Source organism: Trachinotus anak, unplaced genomic scaffold (genome assembly GCF_046630095.1).
Source record: "Trachinotus anak isolate AG129_WGS33_773 ecotype Australia unplaced genomic scaffold, CSIRO_AGI_Tana_v1 ptg000026l, whole genome shotgun sequence".
NCBI classification, from domain to species: domain Eukaryota; kingdom Metazoa; phylum Chordata; class Actinopteri; order Carangiformes; family Carangidae; genus Trachinotus; species Trachinotus anak.
The window spans coordinates 12595671-12608696 of NW_027273877.1; the positions used below are offsets into that span (position 1 = coordinate 12595671).

The 13026-nt window shown below is 40.8% G+C and overlaps 2 protein-coding genes across 3 annotated transcripts in view; one reads left to right on the plus strand and one right to left on the minus strand.

Annotated features, from left to right (window-relative positions):
* The window catches only part of LOC139609622 (protein NLRC3-like), a 248792-nt gene that overhangs the window by 168884 nt on the left and 66882 nt on the right, over positions 1 to 13026 (plus strand). The gene's annotated exons all lie outside the window — the stretch shown is intronic.
* The window catches only part of LOC139609645 (ribonuclease inhibitor-like), a 137236-nt gene continuing 134644 nt past the window's right edge, over positions 10435 to 13026 (minus strand). The window contains exons 4-5 of the mRNA XM_071464528.1: positions 12107 to 12283; positions 10435 to 11401 (exon numbers count right to left, since the gene is read on the minus strand). Of these exons, the coding sequence (XP_071320629.1) occupies positions 11173 to 11401; positions 12107 to 12283 (406 nt within the window). The 3' untranslated portion in view covers positions 10435 to 11172. The remainder of the gene's footprint in view (positions 11402 to 12106; positions 12284 to 13026) is intronic.

Below are 13026 nucleotides of genomic sequence, written 5' to 3' on the forward strand. Positions count from 1 at the left end.
AGGGCTTGCTGAATTTGGAGGGGAGCCTGCAACACAGAAGGTAAGTTAAAGAGAGCAGGACCGTGTAGCACAAGCAACTCCCAGCAACATTCCTTGATAATGTTCATACCCAACACACCAGGAACTGAGGGTACACCGTGTGGGGGATCCTTGACCACCAACACCCCCCGATTGGGAATCACTCTACCACAAAGCTGCACATCCAACTCAAAGTAACCTATGTATGGTATTGATAGCCCATTAGCAGCACTTAGCCTCAGCCAGTTACAAGAGTGGAGTTTCTCTGGGCCCCAAGATTCAAAATGCTGTACAAAGAACCTTTCAGTTATAGTTGATACCATGGATCTAGTGTCAACCAAGCATGGAACTGGGACCCCACCCATTGAGAGGGTAAGATGTGGGCAAACTGCTACCAAATTTTCAGAACCATCCTCTACAGGCTCAGAGCCAGAGAAGCCCCCACCCAAACTTTGGCTCAACAGTTCAGGGGGTGGGAGTTTCCCTGGTCCTGTGAGCAATCCCTGTCATTAGCAGTGAAGCGGGCTGTGGCTAAGGCTGGCTGGGGCCTTGTAGCTACATATTTGCTCCTACACTCCCTAGCATAGTGACCAGGCTGTTGGCATCGACAAAGGTCATCCCTCCTGTAAGTTTTAGTAGCATTGTTAAGGGTTGCAAAACTTTTGGTAAGTTGGGTCAACTGTTCTTGCTGATTTCTGAGGATCTCTTTTAATTCACTTAGCTCAGAGCTAAAAGAAGAATTACTTGCCTTGCTATCAGCAGAATGGCCTCCTTGAACAGTGTGTTGGAAACTAATTGCAGTGGGGACAGAGTAACTTCTACCCCTCCCACCCCCTGGCATCCCTTCTTGTTCCCACCTAATGGCCTCACTACGGACATCAAGGTGGCGGTAGGATGACCTCGGACAAATTGTTTCAGTTCCCTGCGTAGAGAACAGACACATACTCCACAAACGGATCTCTGAGTAACACTTCTTTGTTCACCAACCCATCAGGGGCCTTTTTGATAACTTTATCCATCAGACACAGTAAGGCATGAGAAACTTCTTGCAGAGTTTCCCTCCTTTTGTTGCCTTCTTAAAAAAAAAGAAAAAAAAGTCTTCCTGCAAGGACACATGACCTACTACACCCACACAGTTCCTGCAATATAGCCTGTATCTTAGCTGGATCTTCTCTCTTCCTGAGACCGGTATTTAATTTCTTCCCTTGCCTCCCCCTCTAAATGATCATACATAAAGAGTGCTTGTTCAGATGAGGATAGGTATCGAGCCCGGGTACAAGCCTGGACCTCTTCTATCCATTCAACAATGTTCAGACCAGTCTTAGCCCTGAGTCTAAGTCTCTTAGCTGGGCGAGTTCCTCCTCCATGGGGAAAGAGCAGAAGAGAACAACAAAGCACTGGCTTGCAGTTCAGGGATCCCTCCAGGACCCGCTGCTGTTCTGCCCACAAACAAAATCAATACAACTGAATAAACCAACTGGGTTACAAAACAAGAAAATGCAAAACTACACGTCTCTGTTAGAGCATCCTGCCGACAAGACGAGAATGTAGCGGAGCGGGGTTATTTTGAATAGTGGTAAATAGTTGCGACAACGCCACCTGGGGAATTGCACCCCAAGAAATACAATGGAAAGCCCAAGATTCAAATTAAAGGACTCACAGGTTCGTTGGCTGCTGCAAATAGGACAGAGACGTGTTTCCAAAATGATAAGGAGTTTTTATTTAAAATGGCAGGCTAGAGAAGGAAAAAAAAAAAAAAGAAATTAATGCACACAATATTAAAACCAGAATGACTGTTAAGCAAATATGTTCATGAAATTATTTTTCTTTAAAACAATTCTTTATTATGTTCTCTAAAACAGTGCACAGCAAACTGGTGGAAAGCCCTGGACGGACGGACGGACGCACGCACGCACGCACGCACACACGAAAGTAAAAATGAAACAAAATTAATTGAGCAACAAAACAAACACAACCCAGTTGGTTAACAGAGATAAACCAATATGAAAACAAAAAGTAAATACAAGCAGAACAGCAGCAGGTGAACCTACCAAAAGACAACACAACTTACATAGTTTCCTAGTTCCCCATGCTGCAATTGTGGATTTTGTAGCTCATCCTACACACCACCTCTACTCACAGGACTTAGGAATGGCAGGCTCCTGTAGCACACTGTTCAAACTGCTAAAACAAAAACCATAAAGTAAATGCACTGATAAAACTGATAATCTTATATGACTAAGGTCACATACCTGTTGGCAAACAGCAATCACACCACTGACCAGGGAGGGAGTGAGGCAAAGGCTGAGCAGGGCTCCCAGCTGCCTTTTATTTGGCCCTAATTAGGGAATTGGCTGAGGAGAGGAGTCAAGCCTGGAGCTGCATTCAAGGGTGCAAAGTGCAGCACTCCACTACACTAACAACTTCATCCATTTGATATTTGTTCAATATCAGTTTCTCTGCAGAGCTGCATGAAGCCACTCAACATGTTACAGAGTCAGACTCTACTGTGGTGTCCTGCTCAGCCACAGCTCCACCTGCTTCAACAGGAACACTGCATGTCCCACCACCACACGTCTGCTTCTCACAATACAACACTGTCAGTGTCACCAACACCAAGCGCACAGTCGCTGTCACCACTACAGCCGTGCTGTCAGGTTTCTGTGGCAACAGCACACAGGTTAGATGTGCAGTGCGAGTGCTCTCTGTTCAGAAAGAGGTGTTTCCCATGATTCCTGGGCTCAAACACACGTCTGCTGATGCTGAGTGACACTTCCAGAGATTCATAGACTGAGAAGGATTTTATGATTCTGATGTGAGTCTCTTTTCCGGGTTTAGATTATTAATAGTTTTAATCTAAAGATAATTCAATTATACTGACTGTAATTACCTATATAATTAGCTATTTTTTTCAAACAGCCCCTCAATGTGCATCTGAATCTAACACTAATATTAAAAACACTGTTTTACGCAGACTGTTGAACAGACTGTGTAACTGAAGTATTAGTATTATGAACAGAGCACTGGAATTCATTTGCTATTCATTTAAAAGTTGCCAAATCTAGTGAGAAAACTGCTCAATTGCCAACATCACTCAGTAGGAAACCTCCTTAAAGGGGCTTTATGTATTGATTATTGATTATGTATTTATTATGTAATGGTGATAAATGGTGACTGCTGATTGGAGGAGCCACCTGGTATTTTTTTGTGAAGGGCCCCACCACACTGTAGAATCACCGCTGGTCATTTACATTCATTTTTCCCTCATCAATCTAAATTCAATCATGACAAAGTGAAAACTGAATTTCTGAAGATTTTTTTTGGAGATGTATTAAAAAGGAAAAACTGAAATATCACATTTCCACAAGTTTTCAGACACTTTGCTGTGACAGTTGAACTTTAGCTCAGGTTCCATTTCTCATCATCATCTCTGAGATGTTTCTCCACCTTGACTGGAGTCAGTCTGTGGTAAATTCAGCTGGTTGGACTTATTGTGGAAAGGAGCACACCTGTAAAATAACACAATGTGGAAAAGTGGAAGGGTCTGAATGCACTGTAACTCTGTGACAACAGGTCTGTCCTCGCCCACGGATAATGAGTCTGTTGTTTCATGAAGAATAATCTACATAGTAGTTTTGATAGTGATGTTTTGTGTCTCTTTTTATGTGTTTGGTTGTTTATTTAAAAAAAATAATAAAATAAATGTACTTTTAAAATCCATGTGAACAATTTAGTAAAAAAGTTGTGGATGAAACTTGGTTTCTTGTATAGAAACACAACCTACTTTCCCATACGCAGTAGAATAAGAATTACTGAAGCTCTCTTTCTTTCTGCCCTGGACTGTGGTGATGTTATATGTATAGACATGCTGCTGTCACCACTCTTAAGCCCTTACATGATGTATATCACTCTGCTATTACATTTTTTATTGGGGATACCTACAATAGCCATCATTGCACTCTGATGAAAGGGTCGGCTGGTCCTCTTTCACCATGAGATGAGATCAACACTGGTATATATTCGTCTATAAAGCACTTTTAAAAAGATGACCAAATAATTAATGTAGGAATTCAGCAAACCTGCTCTCAGGACTGGATCACGCTGCCTGTTCCTCAGGTCAGTTCTGACCTTGGAAAGACAGCGTTTAGATTTTGTGCTCCAGATTCAAGGAAGAATCTACAACATCCTTTAAAAATTGATAAATAAATTATCAGACATCTTCATAATTACATGTCAGACATGCTAACATTAGCTTCAAGTTCAGACAGACTGACAGTTATGTGTTGTCAAGCAAGAGAAATCAGTTCTGAAATGCAAAATAACAGAATCATGTGATAAAACATGCGATTAATTGCAATTACATTCAGCGATTAATCATGATTAAGGAAACATTAATGGTTTGACAGTCCTACTTACTATACTATGATGTTTTTAATGACATACTACATTATGACGTTTTTATGCCTTACTATACTATGACATTTTTTTATCACATATTGTACTAACATTTTTTTAATATTTTCATGGCTTACTAAACTCTGACGTTTTTATGACATACTATGCTACGACACTTTATGCCTTACTGTACTATGAGATTTTAAGCTTTACTATCCTGTCATTTTTTTTGTCATTCTTACTACACTATGACATTTTTCATGACTTCCTAAAATATGATGTTTTTATGACACACTATACTGTGACATTTTTAATGCCTTACTATACCATGACATTTTTTATGACATACTATTCTATTACATTTAATGTCTTACTAGACTTTTTACATTTTTACGTCTTACTATCCCATATGATTTTTTTATGACATACTATACTAATCAAGTTTTATGACTTACTATACTGACATTTTATCCCTTACTATCCCATGACATTTTCTATGATATTTACTACCTCACTATACTAGGACATTTTTCATGACAAACTAAAATATAATGTTTTTACAGTATATCATCCTAAGTTTTTTTATGACATACTATACTATGATATTTTTATGCCTTACTATCCTGTGACATTTTTATGACATACTATCCCATGGCCTTCTCTATGACATTTACTGTCTTACTATATTATGATATTTTTATGCCTTATTATGCGATGAAATGTTTATGACATAGTATCCTGTGATTTTCTCATGAAAAGAAAATACAAGGCATGAAAAATGTCATAGTAAGCCATAAAAATCTCATAGTATAGTATGTCATAAAAATTGTCTATGACATTTCTATGCCTTAATATACTATGACATTTTACTAAATTCATAGAATGAATTTAATAAAAAAAGAAAAAATGCATTTCATTTTTCATAGCCAATATTTTATGTGTTCAGAATTCTTTATCCCTCAATTTACCGTCCTCCTCCCTCCCACTATCTTTTTGTCAGTGGAGGAAAGTCAGTAAATACTATAAAACTATTATAATCATACACAATATTTCCAAAGACAATAATAATAATAATAAAAAATAAGAAGAATAAGAAGAAGAAGAATATAACATCGATCTTTGTACAGTAACAGTGTTCAGTCCGTGTCCCTCAGTGACCACAGGTCTGACTCACAATCAGTAAAAACCAAACAAAAAACTCTCCTCTGGTTTTGGTGAGAAACATCAGTAGAGTGTGAATCATTTTCTCCTTTAACACAGTCCATCAGTCTGGCTGTATCGTTTAACGAGGGTGAACAGTCCATAGCTGATCATCAGACTGTCATTATGTTTTATAGATCTGGAGGTTTCCTCCTGCAGCACTGGCTCCCTCCTGAATGTCCAAGAACCTCATCCTCTGCCTCCTGTTCCTGGGCTCCGTCATCTACAGACACATTACAGTACATTCAGTTCACTCTCTGGAATCACAGCCACGTGTCAAAGGTCACAGTGAGGAAAAACTCTGCAGGTGAGTTTGCTTTTATCGGTCTGTCAGGAAAACTACTTCAAACAGCAGAACCAGAAGAGCTTCCAAGAACTAGGGCTGGTTCTCATAGTTGATTGTGGGTTTCACTGAGGTCAGACTTTAACCTGTCTACTGAACCTTTTCTCTCTCCTCACTCTCTTTATTTTTATTGTAGAATATTTTTTTTCTCATTTTTAATTTATGCTTTCACTAATAGAAATGACAAACATCACTGACAGCAGACTGCGTATTCATTTCATGCAGGGATGGGGTCTGACAGCTGTTTCATTTCATCAGACATTTACTGATATCTGCCCCCCACAGGTGAAACACCTGGTCTCCAGTGTCTCCTCCTCCCCCTGTTTTTTGCTCCTCAGGTTGGCAAATGTGTCAACGACGATGCAGATTGATGACGATGATGATGAAGTACAATAACAGATGGTACACCACCTGTGCTGGAGCGCGCACACACACACACACACAAGCATTAAATTGTTTACAGCTCAGTTATAAAACATTAATAAGAAAAACATTTGGGTTGCCAGGTTGTGCTGGTGATTATCCTCCTCCTCCTGTAACACCTTGATCATGCAGACTCCATTATTAACAGTTTGACCTCTGACCTTCAGGAAAACAAGTTACAGAGCATCTGGACCAAAATCATCTCATAAACATTTTAAATTAAAGTCTCAAACTTTTATCATCAGTTCATTAAAATGTATAACTGCAGATGACTCACTGACTTTTGCTGCCGACTCATTAGAAAGTGAGAGAGTTGTTTTCATGATTACGAGCTGAACAATGAAACACAGTCACTGACAGAGTGGGAGCTGACCAGTAAAAACAGCAGGGTCAGTGTCTCGGTGCAGCCGGTCTGTTTTGGTTCCCATCATTCTGTTAACACCTGATATTTCAGATTTGTGCTGTGAAGCTCCACATTGTGTTGACTGACAGAACTTGGTGTTATGGTTTCACTGATCTGTCACTGTCTGTTTAAATCTCTATGGACCGAGTCCCCGACAAAAACCATGTCAACTAAACCGTCCCACTGCAGGGTCCATCCAGCGTTCACACTCCACCTGTTTGGTTATGGACTCTGGTGTGTTTGTGTGTGTTGTGCTCTCAGCTGACACCACCTGAAAACGATGACTGACCTCAGGACTGTGATTAAACAGCTCTGAAATCCATCTGGTAACGTAAACCGTCAGGGAAGAGATCCTATGACTGATCTGGAAGCCTCACAGTTCTGAAGTTAAACAGACACAGTAACTGTCCTGCTGGAGTCTGTTTCTTCCTGTCTCCACCTGTGTGCCTCACCTTCCTGTTCCAGTCCTTTCATATGACACTGATAAGAACTTTGAGCTCTTTGTGACCTGCTGAGTCTTCTGCCACTGGAGTCCATCCACTTCAAGCTTCATCATGAGCTGTGTTCAGAGATGCTCCTCTTGTAAGTGGCTGTCTGAACCTCTGTCATCACTGAGCTGCTTCACCACAGAGCTGCTGCTCACTGGATGGTTCCTGTTCCTGCAGGAGATCAGCAGCTGCTCAGCTCTTCAACCCACCAACAGTCAGAGTCACTGAGGTCTGTTTGGTCAGGAGGCAGGAGAGGAAGTGATTGGCTCAAGGGAATCACCAACCAGCCAATCAGCAACAGTTTGTCAGTGCGGGTGCAGACCATGAAGTTTCAGAGCATGGTTCAGATTAAAGCAGATAATCACTCAGGTGAGCAGGTGAGTGTGAGTGAAGGCCGGTGCAGAAACCGTGGAGCTGCTTCACTCTGTCCTGACACATGAAGACTGACAGACTCTGCAGGACAGGTGGTCCCTCTGGGCAGCAACAGGTTAAACTTGGCTCTAAAATGTTTTTCAATTCAACTTTATTGATATAACATAGAGATAACATACATAAAATATGTCCTACAAACACTTTGCCCAAAGTGATTCACACAGGATTAAAACAACACAACAACAAAAAACACTGAAAAGACATCTAAAAGAAAGGGAGTGGAAGAGCTTAGTGATCTGCATGGAACATAAAACCAAAGAAAATCTCATGTCACAACTTTACAGTGGTTTCTGAAAGGTACAGAGAATCACAACAGTCTAAACAGGTAGTGATAAAAGTGTGAGTGAGGATTCTGAGTGACTTTGGAAACATTTCTTATTTCTTCCTCTAAAGATCTGAGGCTAAAGTGATGTTTTCATTTGTTTGCTGAGACCAAACACAAAGTGTAGATTTTCTCTTGCTGCTTTTAAAAGGTTTTTACACATCCATGTGTTCATGTTAGTGAGACAGGTGATGAGAGAGAGCAGTGCAATGGAGTCATTTGGGGAAACAGAGATGTACAATTGTGTATCATCAGCGTACAGATGGCACCCAATATGGTGATGGTTGATACTGTTTCCCAATGGGAGCAAATATAGTGATAACAGGATTGGGCTGTGAATGGTTCCTTGAGGAACACCATATTCTGTACTGTGGGTCCCCTGAGAATATTCACCATTCCTCTGGCTGTTTCATTAAATAAGAATAAATCAGACTAAAACACGGTCAGAGACCGGCTCATTTCTCATTTACCACTTTGATTACAGCACTCTCTGTGCTGTGGGTTGCTGAATAACCAAATTGGAACTTTTCTAAAATGTTACTAGTTAAATGTGAGTGGTTGATTAAAAACAATTTTCTCTCAAAGGAATGTGTCTGGAATTATTTAACTGGCAGTCGTCCAGATTGATCAATGACATTTTAAAAGCAGTAGGTTTCCTGAGTTCAGAGGACTTTATTATTCTTGTTGTTCCTTAGGAGAGAGTAAGGCAGCAGATTGGTTGACATCATAGCTGGGAGCCCATGACAGTTTGTGTGTTAATATTTGCTATGCTGGCTCTAACAGAAATGTTTTCTTTTAAAACTGTGCTGAGATTTTCTCAGTTGAAAGTTGAGTTAGACTGAGAGCAGGTGGTGGATTTAAAAGATTATCAACTGTAGAAAAGAAAACTGTGGTTATTTTGGTTTTCTGAATTAATCGTCTCTCTTTCCTGACGACGTAACTGTTAATTAAAACCCTATGTTTAAAAATATACAAGTGAACATGTGATTTGCTTTTCCTCTGTCCTCTCTCAGCTTTTCAACAGCTTCTTTTTCCATGGTGATTTGATTTGTGGTGTTTTTGATCAGGAGAAACTGAATCTAAAGAGAATCTTAAATTATCATTGGAAGCAACAAGGTCATTGAATAAGTCAGTAGTGGATGGAGGAAATGTGTTCAAATGATTTGCTAATTATGGTCATTGATAATGCTGCACTTCACATCAACAGTGTCTGGATGTAAAAACAGTCGTGTTAAACAAAGACAAGAAACAAGTGAAATGCCAACATTAAAACCTCTAGTAAACAAAGCCCAGAGTATTTCTGTGGATCAGCTGTGAATGACAGCCAATGAGAGAAGAGAGGAGCTGATGAAGATGATGACGCTCTCACCAGCCCTGGGTTTTACCTCTCAGGCTGAACTAAACCTCTGATTGGTGGAGGTGGTTCTGGCTCCTGAAACTCTACTGCCCCCCTCACTGTGTGGGTGAAAATTGAAGCTACATTTAAATTTACACTGAATTATTATTCTGCTACAAACAGCAGAACTAAACACCAGTCAAATATAAGGCTATAAAGAACAGGAAGTAAATATAAAAACATTATTTACCATACAGAAGGATTTAAAGTGCTGTTAATTAATGATGAATTAAACCAATGATACTTGTTGACTTATCATTAAGATATATAGACATGCTCATATAAAAAGGCTGGGAGATATGGCTAAAAACCTCATATCTCAACAGGCTTAAGAGAAGCAGTAAATGTGCAATAAAAATACAATACTATGAAAATGTAACAGTAACATAATGAGTAGATTTTAACTTCAGCTTACATTTTTACTTTAATCTTAAAACATTTTAACTTCTACTAGAGTAATCTTTGTTGGTTTCTATTTGGTGCAGGGGCTGGTTACAAATATTTAGCATGTTCAACATTATTTATATAATCATTTAATATATCTTCTAGAAAGTATTATTGAATACATCAATAAGATGGAGGATAAAAACAAGATGTTCCTCCTGTACAATAATATCTGGTAAAGTTCAGCTGAAGAACATGAGGCTTCAACGTCTGAGTCAAACTAATCTTCAGAGTTCAAGTCATTTTACTGTGAAATTCCCTCTTTGTGAAGCTCAACAAGGAAACTGTTCAGAGCTGAACTTGATGAGCTTTAAGTCCAGAGACACTGATGATGCTCTGTCAGATCCAGAGGAACACACAGGGATGATGGTGGACTGGACTCTGTGTGTGACAGTGGAGCTGTTCTCAGATCAGTTCAGACTGCAGCACTGAGAGTCATCTCCACTTCTTCTGGTTCCTCTGTCAGTCACTGCTGGATCAAGCTCTCCTCTCCACTCTCACCTCCATCTGTGTAGAGAAGAAGAAAGCAGAGTAGATGAATCAGTGTTTACAGAGACTCACTTCATCAGTCAGTGATGCAGCAGGGACTTCAGTCCTGTTCAGACCAGATGTGCAGCAGCTGCTTCCTCTCAGCTCTCATGTTAACGTGTTGGAGTGAACACACTGAGCTGGAAGCTCACAGACCTGCAGAGACGTTCAGCATCAAGTCTGTTCACTCTGCACATTTCACTCAGTCCACAGTGGAAACAAAGTGCTGAGTCAGCAACAGGTCAGTGATGGATTCACTCCTGTTACCTGTCAGCTGATTTCACTTTAAACACAGAGTCTCTGTGTGTTGATCAACATGTGAGCTGCTTCTGAAACATCACCTGACTGAACATGGAGGCTGTCACTAAGAGCCAGGGACTGTCAGGCTCCATCACACTGATCTCAGAGCTGTGACACAGATGAAACTGATCAGCTGTTTAGTGTTGAAACCAGAGAACAAACAGTCTCAGATCAGATTGGACAGTTTGATGAATGAGGACACTGTCTCTGTCCATCTGTGAGGCTGTCAGCTGGAATCAGCTTTATTTCCTGTACACATCAACACAACAACAACAGTCGTCTTCACATCAACTCACACACATGATCACAACAAGCTTCTGGCTGCTCTGATTGGCTGACTGTTGTCTCTCTCTCTGTCTTTCTGTCCAATCCTGAAGCCTGTCCCCGTTCTCCTCTCACAGCTTCACTGAGGAAAGCAGCCACTGAGGAGGTTGGAGGTTCACAGGAAACACTGGATCTTTGCTCTGATACTAACTGTGTTTAGTACAATACTGCTGAGAGCAGCATGGACTGACTCCGCCCCTCTACTGACCTCAGAGTCTCCAGTCTACAGTCTGGACTCTCCACGAGACCACGGAGATCCTTCAGGTCTGGATCCTGCAGGTTCTGGTTGAAGCTCAGGTCCAGTTCTCTCAGATGGGAGGGGTTGGACTTCAGAGCTGAGCCCAGAGAAGAACAGCTGATCTCTGACAAACTGCAGTTCCTCAATCTGAATAAAGAATCAAAGATGTGAGTTTAGGAGACAAAGTTCCTGCTTGAAACCACAAAGAGTCAAACAGACAAAGTAAAAACAGCTCTCATTAATATTCATGACAACATGCTGCTGCTTCAATAAAGACGTAGTGACTCCACCTCTTCAACTCTGCCAGCTCCACCTGTGGCTCCATCTATACAAACTCATGTTGTGCAGATGCTACTAAAGATCCTCAAGTTTTCAAAGACAACAAACATGTCAGGCTGAAGTTTGGAGACATGAGAACAAATGTATAGAAATATATATTAAATTCACTAGTTGATGGAACGGCAGAGACACAGACACCTGGTGACTGAGCTCAAATATTTAACACAGTCAAACCTACAAGATTTATGTTGCTATGACAACTTGGTTTTAAATATTGGAGTCAGTACAAACATGGCAAAGCATTGTAAAAGTGTTGGGACCATCAGCTATTGATTATAGATCAGTTATTGTCTGACAGATTCAATGTGTTTCTGTTGGTGTTTTAAAAAGTCATGAGGTGAAAGTTGAAGAGAAACAGTCACTGGACTAAAAGCAGAGAAGAAGAAAACAGACTTTACCATGAAGATCCTCAGTGTGGATCAGTATAATATCAGCCTCATGTCTGCAGCTCAGTGTCAACACAACTTTCACATCACATTCATCTCAGCACAGAAAGAAAACATGGAGTCTGACCTCAGAGTCTCCAGTCTACAGTCTGGACTCTGCAGAAAACCACACAGACCCTTCACTCCTGGATCCTGCAGGTCCTGGTTCCAGCTCAGGTCCAGTTCTCTCAGATGGGAGGGGTTGGACTTCAGAGCTGAGCCCAGAGAAGAACAGCTGATCTCTGACAACCTGCAGCCCCTCAATCTGAATAAAGAATGAAAGATGTACATCAGTGATTGATAATCAATCAGATTTGTCCTGATCAATGATCTTTATCTAAAATGAGTAGAGTGACTTTGTCCTTCTGTTATTGTTCAGAACAAACATGGTGGAGCAGCTTCAATGTTCCAAAGTCACCAAACAACTGCACAATGTCACATTTACAGGAGGAGGGAAAATATTTCTCTGTGTCCACATCTTTAAAGAAGAACTTGTGTCACTGTTGAGAACTTGAGGAGGACGAGTGCTCGGCCTCAGTCTACCACCGGTGTTACAGCCCATTCTGTGAGCCGTCAGATTCTGTGACCTGCAGCAACAACCAGTTCATCTTCAGGTAACGTTCAGAGCCTCCTGCTGGAAAACACCACAGATTTATTCAGCTGATCTTCACTGAATGAGGAAGTAGAATTCATCTGACTGGCCCTGCTGTGATCTGGTTTGTGTTGCAGTCTGAAGGTCTGTGGCTTCCCATGATGCTGCAGTGCTGACATCAACACACAACAACAGCTGCAATATTTGTTGGTTGCAGAGAGCTGCAGCTTTGCTGGTGTTCAGATCAGCAGCAGCAGCAGAAGATCTGTGAGACTGTTGCAGTTTGATTCTCATCAACTTTCTGATTTTAACATCAAACTCTGTCAATTCTCTGCTGCTCTGAATCACAAACACTGTGACTGCTCTCATCCAGGGGCCGAGTGGGACCCTTCATTTTACCTGGAGATCACCAGTCC